The 15,578-nt window shown below is 44.6% G+C and overlaps 1 protein-coding gene across 6 annotated transcripts in view; it reads left to right on the top strand.

Moving 5' to 3' along the window:
- The first annotated feature begins 88 nt into the window (after positions 1-88).
- The window catches only part of AAK1 (AP2 associated kinase 1), a 171,402-nt gene continuing 155,912 nt past the window's right edge, over positions 89-15,578 (top strand). For all 6 annotated transcript variants that reach the window (XM_032652901.1, XM_032652898.1, XM_032652897.1 and 3 more), the window contains exons 1-2: positions 89-262; positions 558-949. In XM_032652901.1, the coding sequence (XP_032508792.1) occupies positions 787-949 (163 nt within the window). In that variant the 5' untranslated portion in view covers positions 89-262; positions 558-786. The remainder of the gene's footprint in view (positions 263-557; positions 950-15,578) is intronic.

The raw sequence follows: 15,578 nt of genomic DNA, 5'->3' as shown, positions 1-15,578 counted from the left end.
GTCGGGTCGCCCCGAGAGGCACTTCCGGCGGCGGTTCACTTCCTGGTTGGGTGGATGGAGCCGAGCGGGAGCGCGCGCGGGGGAGGGGCGGTGGGTTAGTCTCCGCCGGGCGCTCCGGGGATCAGCTGGCGGGCGGGCGGGCGCCGAACGCGGCCCCGGCTCTCGCTGCAGCGCCGCCTCCTCTTCTTGTCGCAGGCCGGCCCGGCGGCCGTGACAATGTTGCGGCGCTGGTAGCTGGGCGCCGGCCGCCAAGCCATCTCAAGTGGGTGCCGCTGGGATGCTGCCTCGCGGGGCGGCGGGGAGACCGGGGAGGAGGGGGAGCAGTGCCGGGTTGGGTCAGTGCTGCCCGAGGCGGCCCGAATCCCTCGTTTTTCAGACCCCGGGGCACAGGGTCCCGGGTTCTGGGGCCGGGGACGCGTTTTCAGCCCCAGGGTTCTTCTAAGAAAATGCATGAAGCGTTTCCCCAGGACGGTGGCTTTTGCTCCCCCTAGGACTCAGCAGTTGAATTTTTAAGTGTGTTACTGATTCATCCTCTCTCTCTTCCTCTGTCATCACAGGTTTAAACTTACACGAATCGCTCTCTTGAGGAGGAGGGGATCGCCGCGCGATTGACACGCATATTCCTATAGGCATCCTCCCTCAGCCCCCACCCCCTCGGCCGGATTCGGGTGGCTCCTCTCCTAGCTGAAATCCGAGAAGAAATCCTTGGATCTCTTGTTAAAAAAAAAAAAAAAAAAAAAATCTAGAAACCGTCGGTATTTTGCTTTACTGCTTCCTTTTCGCAAGATGAAGAAGTTTTTCGACTCCCGGCGAGAGCAGGGCGGCTCTGGCCTGGGCTCCGGCTCCAGCGGAGGAGGGGGCAGCACCTCGGGCCTGGGCAGTGGCTACATCGGAAGGGTCTTTGGCATTGGGCGACAGCAGGTCACTGTGGACGAGGTGTTGGCGGAAGGTATGGTGGGACTCGTCCAGTGCGCCGTAAATTAAAATCTTGTCCTGTTGCAGCGAGACGTTGAATGTATGAATGGGTTTTGACCAGTTGACCCTCCCTTCCCCCTCCCCTTGCCCTGTGAATCATTGTCCTTGAGAAATTTGAAACTGAGATTTCAAAGTGACAGGGCTTTATGGCGTGGGGGGAATTTGCCAGAAATTGTTTACCTCGGTGGCCTTTTATTTAAAAAAAAATGTTGACAAGCCAATTCTTGCCTGCCTCACCGAATTATGAGGATCAGACGAGAAAACGTATGTGTGAAAGTGTAAAGCTTTACATCAGATGTAGGGTGTGGGGCTTGTCATCCTCCTAAAACTTGAAATACGGATGTGAGGGCTGAGCGGTGGAGATGGAGGACCTTTAAGAGGGGTTTCTTCTCCTACCCAACTTTCCCACTCCCTTGAGCAGGCACTGGAAGGAAGAGAGGATTTTCAGAGAATCAGAGTGTGTTTTTCTAAGATCCAAGGCTCTTGTTGGATTTGACTAGGTTTGTTTCCTGACCCAACTGTAATCAGGTCCCCAGGATGCAGCTAAGATAACAAATTACATGAAATGAATGTGGTTATTTTGAAATCAGTCCAGTAGGCCCCTCTTTCTCCTGTTCTTGTTTTTCGGTTTTTGGTGTGTGTGTGTGTGTGTGTTTGTGGTTGTGTTTTGCCAAAAGAATTACTTGAGAGTGGCCTCCGATTTTTTCTTTTTCTCTTTTGGAGAGGATGTTAATGTTATTTAGATCTGCTGTGTAAATTCCCTACACACGTGTTCATCTGTGTATCTATAGACATGTAGATATATATCTTTATCCCCCAGGCTGTCCTGTAATCTTTGCATGTCTCTTTTGGTAACCTTAACGTCGACCTTCATCATTATGCCAGACTCATAATTTTCACAGCCCATTGCCTGCCTAGTGAGCTTTTATTTTTAATAAAAGCAGCAATTTCCTTGGCATGAAGCTATTCCAACTAATTGGATGGGGCCAACCTGCTGTAGGTTTTTTTATCAGCCGAGAGGGGATGGGGGAAGGGGAGGCCTCTATTACTGCAGCATGGTGGGGGAACAGTTTATTAGCAGGAGAAGAAGTCTTCTTGCAAGCTAAGGTTGGAGCAAGGGCCCCAACCTGGGCTTGGGGCATGCCTGACACGGTGAGTGTTGCTCGTGGTGGGTTTAGAGGAGGAGCTGTTTGACTGTCAGCTTGTGTCAGCATGGGATTCAGCTGGGCCCAGTTTTCTGGGGTTACGGTTGAAGACTTTTTAAAAACACTCGTTTAAAAAAGACCTGGCAGTTGATGTCCTTATGAAATTGTTGCTCTTTTCCATTTTCAGTACTGCTCTAGCTGGACTTAATCCGGGGCCTGAGTCACTGTCCCTCTGGATCCTTCCTTGTGGGCTTTGGTGCAGGATGGGAGATGCTTCTGTGCCCGCTGCCAGATCCACACCCTTGAGTCTGGTCTGTCTGTTTCATACCTGTGCCAAAGCCCTTGACTGCAGTGGGATGGAGAAATGGAGAAGGAGTGAGTGTGAGAGAGAAATCAAGAGGAAGGAGGGGGCCCAGAGCTCTTTCCTTCCCTCTCAACGGCCTCTGCTGAACTTAGAGCCCAGAAACATTTTGTTCAGCTAGGATATTGTCTCATTAGAGGTGATGCTACCCTAAGCAGTGCCTTTTCTCGGAGTCTGAGTTGACGGGGAGGAGAAGAGGCAAAATTGGTCTTTTTTATCTAGGCTGCCTTTCTCTTCCCCAGAATTCATCCCTGAGAACTGCACATCATGCATGATGGTATTTTTAAATGGAACTGAGGGCTTGCAGCTCTGTATTCATTCATTTATTCATTCAACAAACAGTTATGGAGTGTCTGTGATGTGCCAGGAACTGTGCTGGGCTCTGGGGAATATGATTTAAAACTAGATGCTGGAATTTACAAACTACTTTGAGAGATGGAAAACAGCCACTTAAAACAGAGCAATCTGTGCTATCATGGAGATAAGCTTAGGGTGCAGTGGCCTGCAATTTTAGAGAGCCAAGAACTGCCCTCTTTATGTTCTTTGACTATAACTGAATTTGAGTGTGTGGTTCTTAGAAGTATGTAGCTGTGTAGGAGCCAGTATACAAAGTACTTGTGAAGAACCCACCAAGTACAAAGGCACTGCTAGGTTCTGGGAAGGATATAGGGAGGTTTAAAGTGTGATGCCTGCGTTTAAGGAGCTGTCAGTGAATTTATGAAAACAAGGCAAACATTCACCCCTACAGCAGCACGGTTACCAGGGCTGTCTGTGGAATCAGGTAGATCTAGGTTCAAATTCTGGATCTGTTCTTTACTAGCTGTGAAACCTTGGGTAAGACATTTCAGAACTCTCTTGAATCTCTGTTTCCCTCTGGCACTCTCAAAGTGTGGAGCCTCGGTCCGGAGCATCAGCATCACGTGGGAGCTTGTTAGAAATGCAGATTCAGGCCTCACCCCATAAATTTGGTTGTGGGGATTTAACAAGTTCCTGGAGAGATTCTGCTGCAAGCTAAAGTTTCAGAACCACTGCCCTACAGAGCGGTCTTGAATATTAACTGAGGCAATGTATGTAAATTATTTAACATTTTTCAGATGTTCAATAATTGGTAGCCATTATTTCTCAGCCAGGAGGAATGGGGGGCAATGTGAAGGCTAGTTTGACTGCAGCAATCTGCAGCTTTCCTTTCCCCCAGTGTGGGTAGACACAGCCAAATGTTCTTTGCAGAGGCATCAGCAGCTCCTTAAAGGGTCAACAGATGTTTTGGGTAGCCATGCTCCTTCCTGAACCCTCTTCGCTTTGAGTCCCCAGGTGCTGACCTAGCCACCAGTCCCAGCCAGTGTTGTCTTAGGATGATGAGAGTCATGCGTCAAAGTGCCCAGGGCAGTGGCCAGGCAGTTCAGGGAGGGATGATGTGCTGGGCTTCCAGCTCAGACCCTGTTACCACCTCATCTCACTGACCGTCCCTTTTTCCCTCATGTGGGTTTGGTCTGTACTTTACAGTGAGGAATCGCAGGAACCCCAAGGAGGAGGTGCTGGAGTGTAAGGCAGGAGAGTGCCTGGGCTGCCATCTTTCCATCAGCGGCATCAGCCCCAGTCACCCAGTTTCCCTAACTAGTCCAGTGAGGGTTTGTCTGTCTGGGGGAAGTGAAGGTTCTAAGTCACGAGGGGTCTGGCTTTGTGTAGGCTGGTACAGGGGAGGATATTTTCTCTCTAGCTTCCTCAGTGAAGATGCCATGATGAGATGCTAAATCATGTGTGAGGTAACAGGCGTGTGATGTCAAGGGAAGATCTGGTTTAAGCTTCCAGAATGAGCTCAATGGGAAAAGTGGAGCAATGCTCAAAGGAGGACTGAGAGGCTACGCTTTTGTCATATCCCCTTAGCTATATGAGGCCTTACATCTAAGCTCCAGACAATACGTAAATGTTGACTACCTGCTGTGTCCAAGACAGCATTCCTGAACATTCTGTATAAGGTGGAACAGGGGGCCCTTCAGGAAAGTTTTCTGACCTACACTAAAGGAATTCAGGTCTAGGGCTCATGAGAACTACTCAGTAAGTCTCCATGTCAGTAAACTTTGACAGTTTCTCCTACCTACAGTGCAAAGTAGTGAGGCTTAAAAAATATGTGTGAAATCACCTAAACCTAACAGATGTGTGCGTGTGTGTGTGTGTGTGTGTGTGTGTATGGCATAAATATGTATTGGTGGTATCAGTATGACGCATGCATGTATTCGTTTAGTGAACGTTCGTTGGTGCCTTCGCTGTGGCAGGTGCTGTATTAGGCTCCAGAGCCACTGGGATGAATGGGACTTGGGCCCGGCTCTTAAGAAGCTCATAGACCAGCAAATAATGCTACGAGAAGTGTGTAGCACTTAGCATGGTCCTGGGTGTGGAGTAGGTGGTAAAAAGATGTTATGAGATGATAAAGGGCCTGGGGCTGAGGGTTTCCAGATGAAGTGTCATTTGAACAGGAATGGAAATTACCCAGCATATGTTCCGGATGAGGGTTACTCAAGCCTTTCTAAGCAGAAAGAATAGCACATGCAAAAGTGCGGAGCAGGGAGACAGTATGGTGAGTTCTGGGAAAACTGGCTGGTCTGGTGTTATCATTTTGGTTAGTAGAAGTTTCCCTTCCAGAGTCAAGGAAAGAAGGACATGGCATGGTAGAAGGAAGTTGTTTTACTCCCTGGCTGTGCTGGCTGCTTGCTTTCCCCAGTGGCCCTGGGCCTTCTGAGTAACCATTGGCTAGCTGTCCAGTGTGCACTGCTTCCCTCTGTGCCTCAGCCCTTTGCCAGTAGTGCGGGCGAGGAGGTGGCTGGTGTCTGGGAAGGAGTGGTCCCGAAGGTTCGAGGAGAGGCAAGAAGCTTGAAGCAGAAGCAGCCAGGGGAGTGAGAAGACCAGTGTTACAGGAAGGAGTGGACAGGGGAGATAATGAGGGTGTTTGGCCCAAGCAGAAGGTATGTTGGAGAGAAAAGAAAAGGAAATAAGGCCACAGAGAGCTTCAGCGCCAGGCAGGGAGGTTGGCTATAAGCATGTGAGGTCTTCCCTTGATGCAAACAACCAATTTGACCCCTCCCACTTCAGATGTCTTTGCCTGCTGGGAAGTCTGGTTTTTTAGTGGCAACTGCAGATTTTCAGGGGGTGGCTTGTGAATGGTGTCTTCTTCCTGGCTTCGGGCATGATGACGGTTATAGCTTTGCTAAATATAGCCAAATCTCGAATTCAGAAATGAAATCTAGAATAAGTCATTGCGTGGTCAAAGCCTTTCCTTTGGTCTTTCTAACAAAGTCACACTCATTTAATGAGAGGTCATGATGAGAGAGAAACAGTTTCATATGGGTTTCGAGAGGGAGGGTATGGGGGGAGGCATACACTTGTACCTCGGTAGCTAAAACAGGAAAATCTTGGTAAATATTAATAAAGAGCACATGAAAACATACTACTGCATCAGAGCAGTCATTTTACCTTGCAGTATTTGAAAGTTGACACTTGAGACAGAGAGGGGACTCACCCCACTGTCCACCTTCATCTTGTCCTCTTCAAAGGATAGATGCTTTCTGAGCTGCTTAAGAAATCCCTGTGCCATCTGCATCTTTAAGAGCCAAACAATGATAATCATAGAAATAAAATTGTCTATAGAAGTAGCAACCAGCACTTGAAGTAGCAGAGCATAGCCTTCAGCCTACTTTTCTGGAGCCATCTTTTGGTGTGTTTGGTGTGGTGGCGGTAGCACTGCATTGTGGTTGGAAGACCCAGGTTTGTTCGTTCATTCTTTGCCGTGTTCAGTAACTGTGTCTGTGCTGGATGTCATGCAGTGATTAAATAAGACACGGCTCTGCCTTGAGGAGCTCACTATCATAGAACTTCAGACATACGAGCAAATAGCTCTATGTGCTGTGATTAGGGATGTACAAGGGCTAGGGGACAGACGTGAGGGAGCCATTAATCTCGTCGGGTGAGTAGTCAGGGAAAGCTAAAGAAAGTGATACTTGAAATGTGTCTTCAAAAATAAGAACTTAGTACTAGATGGACAGGGTCAAGAGAACATTCTAGGCAGAGAGAATAACCAAAGCCACAAAAGCAGGAAAGTGCACTGCTTGCTAAGAGCTGTATGTTTTGAGACAGTAGTGATCTACTAGTGTCCAGTGCTGTGCAGGCCAATAAAGTAGCCACTAGCCACATACGGGTATTTAAATTTAAATTATCTGATATAAGATAAAAATTTAATTCGTGAGATACAGTAGCCACATTTCAGTTGATTAATAGCCACGTGTGGCTAAGGCCTACAATTTTGGACAACAAGACGGAGAAAATTTCATCATCAGAGAAAGTTCTTTGGGCAGTGTTGGTTTAGAACAATAGTCTTTTAAACTTTTTAGGTAGAATAACACTCAGTTTACAGACACGCTCTCCCTTGTTTATTTACATTATATTCATGGCCTGCTGTCATTAGCTAATAATCTGAAGGCGTAGTGTGTACTTATAGTGAAGTTCACCATTTATGATAGTGGTTGCACATCCATACTTGAATCTCAGCAAGCTTTCGGTGAACTTCTTGTCATATCTTATTAGACTGTGATTGTTTCTGTGTTGTAGTGTGACTGTTGAAGAGGACACCGGGATAGAAATCAGGCCCTGCCATTCTCTTGTTGCTCACGTATGCTTGTGTTATCTGTATCCAAGCTTTCTTTGCAGGAATCTTTTTAATCCCCTTGTTTGTTTTATGAGAGCTAATCCATTTAAAACAAATGTAATGAGTAAACGCACTTAACCAAGCACGAGGACTGCAGTACCTCTCAGTACATCTCAGCCTTTGCTACGGAGCTTCCGCTCTTCCCCCAGGATTCCATCAGATTTGTCTGAGACGTGACTGACATTTGGACTTGATGGAAACATTAGAGATGGACCGTATATTAAATATTAGTAAAGATAAAAATCTTATTTTTTAAGATGACAGTTAATAAAAATAGTCTCATATTTTCTTTCTAAACCCAGTGGATTGCTTTGTGTACCTCTGTTTGGAGACCACTGGTCTAGAGCAGTGGTTCTCAACCAGGGGCGATTATCCCCAGGTGACATTTAGCAACATCTGGAGACATTTTTGATCGTCACAGGATGGGGTAACACTGGCAGCTAGTGAGTTTAGGCCAGGGCTCCTGCTAAACGTCCTACAGTGTACACGATTTCCCCACCCCCGACAGAGAATCATCTAGACCCAAATGTCAGCAGTGCCAGTGTGGTACAGCATGATGTGTCAGCCAGTATGGGGACAGAGAGGAGTCGGGTGGCTCAGAAGGGTCTAATTTGCTGTGTGACTTCAGGCAAATCACTTAATTTTAAAATTTATTTTCTCAGAATCGGCAAGCCAGCAATCTTTCTTAACCTATTATGGTTAAAAACCTCTACGTCATTTTCTGTGTAAAACAGCTACTTGCAGAGTAAACCGGTAAACCAACGGAGATAGAACGGCGAGTCTGTGTGGGTCCTGGCTGAGAGGAGTTATAGCAGGACTCTCCACTGACTGCATGTGAATTATGAGCTTTAAAAAATTCTCCCCATATTCCCATATCTGAGCAACCCCAAAATGTGGTGGAAACATTTTCTGACTTGAATTACTCAGAGCGAGGTTCAGTTGGGGAGGGATATTAAAGGTCAGAATGTTATGAGAGAAGATGTTGGTAATCCTTTGTGTAAGAAAGAGTCTAGCACTTGCAGCTAAGGGTCTTGGGTTCAAGTTCTTTCATATCTGCTGCTTGTCGGCTTTGGGGAAGTCATTTAACTATTGTGAGCCTTTGCTTCCTCGCTGTAGTAAACGTCCTTCCTACCTCTGTAGGGATGCTGTGATCATGAAGTGAGAGGCTGGAGTTATAATGCAGAGAGCGTAAGAGACAACTTGCCCCTCCAGCCAGGAGGAGCAAGGTTTACTGAGCATCTAGCATATTCTTTACCAGCTCTGTTTGAGGTGCTATGGCAGAGAGAAGTAATGGAAAGCTTGGCTTCTGCCCTCTCAGTTGACGTGACGTGACCAACACGCAGGAAGCAAGTGCACCCCACAAGACAATAGCTATTGAAATGCTGGCATGTATGGTGTACTCTCTAAATTGTGGAGGGGTTGAGGGGAAGGAGGGCAATGAGGACTGAGATGGTTAGGGAAGATTTCCTGGAGTGGGATTGTTCTCAACTGTGAGTCTTTTCTCTGGAACCCCTTCTTCGAGGAACCTTGTTTTAGGGAACATACCTAGTTCAGCACCTTTGCACATGTTGTATTCTTAGTAAAGTTGAAGTATTGCAACATTTTTAGTCTCTTTCAAGGAACAGCGTTGCCTGCATAAATAAATCGTATGTTCTGTGTTTATGCCCAAAGCAAAAAAGCTTTTTCATTCTATGTGATTTTGAATCAGGAATAATGAGTATCAGCACATTAAGGCAATACTGGCTGCAAGATTTTGTGCTTACTTTCTTCCTCCATTGTTATCTTTATTATTATTAGTCTGTTATTTTTATTATCATTTAGTCTATTATGTATAAACAATCTCAGTTCTTCTATTGAGTTATGGACAGTTGTTAGAAGGAGGAGCTCTTCTTATGAGTGAGACTTCTACCTTGGCAGAGGGTGAGTTACCCAAGTTGGAACAAAGTTAAAAGAGTAAAAATTTGGAGTTTCATTTGAGATGTGCTGTGAGTGAATCAGCTTGAGCTGATCAGTTTTCTCCTTGGGCTCTGAGTGAACCTTGGCAGACAATGGAAGGCAATGCCAATTACACATTGACATAGCCACACGGGGGGTTCAAGAGAGTAAGGAAGCGTTGTTATTTATGATTTCTGAAGAGCCAAGAGATTGTTGGATGAAAGAGTTTATGGCATCCCTATATTATTATAATAGAAGGCCAAGTGAAGCATTGATGTTGGATTATCATTTGTAATTATAATGATCTTAAATAATGATGCCTTTCATCTAGGACTTGAATCCTGGGGAAAGCAGTATAATGCCATGTAATTTGCTTGGCGCCTGTTTTTAAGGACTTATAGCTATTGTACTGGGACCTTTAGAGTAAGAGAAAGATTGTTGTCCCTCTGGTACTGAGCATGAATTTGAGAACAAAATGGAGACTTTATTACCCGGGGACAGGAAGAGAGAAGAGGACTCAGACCTCATCAGTTGGGCCCTTCCAGCTTTACAGAGGTGGCATGTCTCCCACTAGTACCCTCGACTCATCATTTTCCCTGGTCAGTGAATTTTGTTGGTTCCTGAAGTGCTGATTATCTTACAGGTTTGTTAGACTCGTTTAATTTCCCCTGGGGATAGACTAGCCCTGTTCCTCAGACCTTTGTCCTTTACTATTTTTAGAAGCCTGGGAATCTTGGTGGTGGGGGAGTGGGCAGTGTTGGAAGAAATAATTCCGTCTGGCTTTTTGGCTATGGGAAAATCTCGGTTTGACCGGAAGGTGTAACTCAGTAATGATTGGGGAAAACTTGATGTTCAGTACTGTCTTTCCTCCCTGACTCCCTAGGTCAAAGGGAACACGATGATGTTCTCCTTAGGAGAGGATTTTCAAGGTTAGCATCACACGTGGTGGTTTAAAAGCATGCGACTTGGAGGTGGGCAGCCCTTGGCTTGAATCCTGGCCTGGTCCCTGTGATGTTGGGCAACTTACTAAGATACTGGCTTATCATTGGTAAAATACAGAGGATACTCTGGGTGGTTGTGAGGCTGGATGAAATTATGCAAAGCACTTAACTTAGTGCCTAGCGTGTAGTTAGTAGTCTGCAAACAGTAACTCTTAGTATTTAGGTGCCTGAATTTTGTTTTTATCAGGCAGTATTTGGTTTGCTGTATGTAAAACCTGGTGGAGCTAGAGTCTTGCAGATAGATGAATAGATAATATTTATAGATAGATATCTACATCTATATCTTTCACAGTATCTATTACAAACCCCAGGATGAATAAGGAGGAGAGAGAATTCAGATTTTATTTTATCTTATTTTTCCCTGCCTGAAAGCCACCTGTGTTAGGATAATTGCCCCAGCCTGCCAAGTCACTGTTAGTGTGATGGCCCTCTCTGCCGGAGGAACTCCTGCCTCCAGCCGTGTATCCACCTTCAAATCCTTGTGCTCTAACACAGGTCTCCTGTTTCATTCAGGCCTGTGCCCCCCTCATCTCCTGTGAACTGTGGATTTAGCTCTTTCCCATGCTCTCCTGATAGTGTTCCCCGCATCTGGGATCCCTTCCCCCTCCCCACCCACCTACCTTAATCCCACCTAAGCTTTGTCCTATCTAGCCTCAGTACTCACCACAGCTGTCAAAGTGACCAGTCCTTTGGATGCCTCCTCACTCTGACCTGCAAACTGCTACCAAAACTTGCATCTCCCTTAACCTCAGCCAGCATGCTTTTTAGTCACAGCAGTGATTCCTCTTTACCTTTTCTGAGCATTTAACAGTGTCTCCTCTTTATTGTCTTAGGCATGGCTGGTCACTTTGCTTGGAATGTTTTTCCTGATCTTTCCACGGCTGGCTGTTTCTTGCCATTCAGATCTCACTGAAATCCCACCTCAGAGAGGCCTTTTTTGACTATCTAATATAAGGAACCCACCATGTTTTATTTTGCCACGTAGCACGTGTCAACTGATTCTTCTTGCTCATTGTTTATCTCCCCCCACTAGAATTTCACGTCCATGAAAGCGGAGCCTTGGCTGACTTGTTCGTTGCTCTATCCCCAGTGCCCGTGTCGTGCCCAGCACATCTGCGGAGCTCAGTGAAAGCCAGTTGAATGAATGAGTGAGCACATGAAGGAGGCAGAAGGAATGGCTGAAGATGGGGATGGAGGATCAGGAGAGAGTGAGTGGGGAAAGTGAATACTAAGTAGCTTTAAAAGAAGGAGGGTGTGGCTGTGTCAAGGTGTAAGAAATCAGAAAGGTCACGATGAGGGTGGAAGAGTGTTTCTTGGATGTGGGAATGTGGAGTTCGTTCATGAGCTTTGTTAAGAGCATTGGAAGTGGAGCCATGGAGTGGAGTCCAGGTGGCAGTGAAATGAGTGAATGGGAAGTGAGGTGGGTGCTGAGTCAGGGAGGAATTTATTATTTTTTTTAAATGGTGGAAGAGTCTTGAGTACATTAAGCAGAAAAGAAGTGGCCAGTCGGGAGGAAGTTGGAAATGAAGTACAGGGAGATTACTGTTAGAATGGGGCTGAGGAGGTGATGGCAGGTCATGGGTGGAATCATCAACTCAGGTGGGAGAGATGACCTTGGACAGGAGAAAGGGCACTTTATGCACTGACCTGGAAGGAAGAGGAGTAAGAATGGGAACAGAGGAGAAGAAATTGGTAAGGTTTGGCAAGTTGAGGAAGTTCTTGCCTCATGTCTTCTGTTTTCTATTGAATGCTGTGGGGTGGGAGTTGAGTTGGGGGGTTCAAGAGAGTAAGGAAGGAGGTGGAGGAATTCCCTAGGTTTATGGAGAGAAGGAATGACAAAGAATGAGTAGAAGAATGGCCTGGTCATATGGAGAGCCCATTCGAGATGACTCATCATAGGAACACATGCTTTCCTGACCCTTGGGGATCTATCTGTTTTGAAAAATGTACTATTTTGGATTGGGCATTTTCTGAAATACATTATTTCCTGTCTTCTAAATTACATGCCACAGAGGCAGCATAATATAGGTGGAAAGTACTCCTGATCTGAATCTGTCTGGTGACCACCAGGCCCTGTACTCTGGACAAAAGCCTTCCCAGCTCTGTCCATCATCAGGTTCTTGTCTGTAAAATGAGGATGAGATGACGGTGAAGTTGCTTTTCAACTCTAACCTCTTACCGTTCTCTTATTTCTCAAATGCACTATTAGAATGTTACTGTTTTGTTACAGATCTGTTAGGGTCTTTGCTTGCTGTGGGGGAGAGAGTTTGCTCCTGAATAACATGGCCCTGGGTTGCTATGCTTTTTGAATTTCATGTTGTGCATTATGGTTCCCTTCTTTTGAGATTGTCAGCCATTGCTTCTTACCGCTACCTGCATGTCTTCCTGAATTAGCGCCTCTCTAATTTGCTGCTTTTAATCTGCCGTGGACTTGGAAACTAGATGACTAAGCTTGTCAGACCCATGTCTAACAATAAAGAGGCTCTTAGTGAGCATTTGAGGGTCTTGTCGTGATTAAAGTGCATGAACTGCTGAGCATGGGCTTCACGTCTCTTGTTGGCACAGAAACCAGTTTTTTATGCCTCTTCTGCTAGAAACGTTGAGTTCTGAAGACATAACGAGTTACCATTTGGTATTTATTATTAATTAAATGTGTTTAAAGCCTTTTGTCTGTAAAGTTGAGTGTCAGTGCCGTGCCTTAACCCATTTCCATTTTCCTTTTCACTTACTATCCCTTCTCCTGCTGTCTCCTCAGTCCCTTCTCCACACGTTCAGTGTAAGGCAATGTTCTAGGCACCGTTATAATATTATTTTAGTCATTCAGTTTTGATTTCTTTGAAACCACAGAGAAGTTTCCAGGATTATAATCCACTGTTCAATGCTGTATCTGTTTATATCTCAATAAGTGCCCTGCTGGAGACCCTCAGATGGTATTTGGGGTTGGACCTGGAAGACGGGAAAGAATGAAATGAATGCTAGCTCCATGTATAATCTTTGGGAGATATGGAAGAAAGCAATCCAGAAGTCTTAAAAAATGTTATGACAAAAATTAATCCATAGTATAGTAGAATAATTAGAAGATAAAGCCAGACAAAAAGAGAAAATATTATCCATAATCCCATAAATTACCTTTGTTAACATTTTGGTGTGTACCTTCCAGACTTGTGCATTCTTTAAGAATAAGAATACGCTTTGTCTATAGTTTGCTTTCTCACATAGCAGTATATCTTAGCTATCTTTTTGTGTTAAGCATCTACATCAACAGTTTCAGTCCATTGTGTGAACGTTTTGTGATTTGTTTAACCAATCTCCTATTAGTCATTTAGGTTATTTATAGCTATTACAAAACAACCGCGAGGAGTATTTTTTAAAGCCTTTGGGTACTTGTTCTATTACTTCCTTAGAATAAATTTCTGAATGTGAAATGGCTGGATCAAAAGATATGCATATTTTAGCTTTCAGTACATATTATAAAATAGCCTCCAGAAAGATAAAACCAATATATACTTTCACCAGAAGTGTTATCTTTTTATGAGGTTGGACATGTTTTCTTTCTTTTTCTTTCTCCTTCCTCTGTTTCTTTCTTCCTTCCTCCTTTTCTCTTTCTTTCTTTCTTTCTTTCCTTCCTTTCTTCCTTTCTAACTTTCTTTTCTTTTTTCCTTCTTCCTTCCTTCCTTCCTTTCTTTCTTTCTTTCTTTCTTTCCTTTATATTTCTTCTGTGGTGAATTTTTGTTTCTTTATTCATTTCTGTTAGGGCATTCATCTTAATGATTTATAGAAGTGCTTTACCTATTTAACATATTAATACTTTGTGGGTGTGTGTGTACACATATCAGTTTTTTTTTTTTCTATTTTGTCATTTACCTTCTGTTAAGATGGGGCTTTTGCAGATGTTTAAAATTTTTGTGCAACCAAGTATGTAAATCTTTTTCTTTATGATTTTTGTCTGCAGTCATACTTGGAAAGGCCTGAGAAGAAAGATACGGCCTAGATCACAGAGATCTTGTGAGTTTGAACTTTATCTTTGAGCAATAAGGAAGCCATTCAGACTTTTAAGAGGGGGATAGCATGATCAGATTTGCAGTGTAGTTAGATTTGTAGAGGATAACACGAGGTAGCGGAGTCTAGAGCATTTAGGAGGCTGTTGCCATGATCCAGGTGAAAGTCAGTGAGGGCTCAAGTGGCAGAGTGAGGATAGAAACAAAGAAGAGTACAGATGAATATTAAGAGGTCATATCATCAAGACTTGGTGCTTGACTGGATTTAGAGGTTGAAGGAGAGAGATGGAATCAAGAATGATTCTATGTTTCCAGTTTGAGAGCCCAGGTACGTGAGATAGAAGTGACACTAACTGGGACTTCCCTGGTGGTCCAGTGGTTCAGAGTCCATGCTTCCACTGCAGGGGGCGCAGGTTTGATCCCTGGTTGGAGAACTAAGATCCTGCATGCCACACGGTGCAGCCAAGAAATTAAAAAAGAAGTGACACTAACTGAGCTGTATTATTCAGGAAGAGAGGAAAGACTGAAAGAGGGAAGACCCAGGTTTAATGAGGGAGGATAATGAGTTTAACCTGATCAGTTTGTAGTGTGTTTGGGTTACCTATTGCTGTGGAACAAACTACCCTACAGCCCAGTGGCTTAAAACAACAAGTTTATTATTTCTCATGATTCTGTAGGTTGACTGGGGGCTAAGCTAGACTTCTTGCTAGGGCTTCAGCTCATCTCATTTAGGGTCTGTTAAAATTGTCTTTCCTCCTTCCACTCTATTATATACCTGAATTCAGAACACCCCAACATGCACCAATATATCACATTTCTAACACCGTGCTTTATTCTTAGCAGAAATATATATGTCAGAGAAATATAGGAAACCCTATGGGTTTATACACAGAACTTTGGTGTTTTTTACACCCTGGGGGGTGCAGTGAGAATTGGGTGAAGGGTGTGCCTTTTACAAAATTTACTTATTTATTTATGGGAAAGTGAGATAAGGGCTTGGGGGAACTCGGGCAAGTCATTTTTAGGAAAGAGTACCTAGGGAAGTTGAATGTTGCGGAATTGATTTGTTTGGGGCTGTCCACGAAGAGATGCTTGTACTCGAGTTTGAGAAGTCAAGAGTCAGAAGAGCAATGGACTGAGGATGGAGTTGAGTTTTAGCAACATTTAAGGGCTAGTTTAGTAAGGAAAGCCGTTAAAGGAGACAGGGGAAGACTATCCAGAGGTATGAGGAGAATCAGTAGACTGCAGTGTCTCACACACGTGGTGCTCTGCAGAGTTAGTAAGTCGGAGTAAAGAGGGTCAGATGCCTCTGACTGGTCAAGTAGGATAAAGACTGGAAAAAGGCCTCTGGTTTGGGCAATGGGATGGCCCTGGCTTCTGCAAGAGCAGTTTCAGAAGAGTCGTGAGCTGGTGAATGGGAGAACCAAGACTCGACTATTTCTTTAAGGAATGTGAAAAGAAAAGAAA

This window comes from Phocoena sinus, chromosome 13 (genome assembly GCF_008692025.1).
Source record: "Phocoena sinus isolate mPhoSin1 chromosome 13, mPhoSin1.pri, whole genome shotgun sequence".
Lineage (NCBI taxonomy): Eukaryota > Metazoa > Chordata > Mammalia > Artiodactyla > Phocoenidae > Phocoena > Phocoena sinus.
Note: the sequence above shows the minus strand (reverse complement) of the source record. Positions and strands in the feature narration are given on the sequence as shown.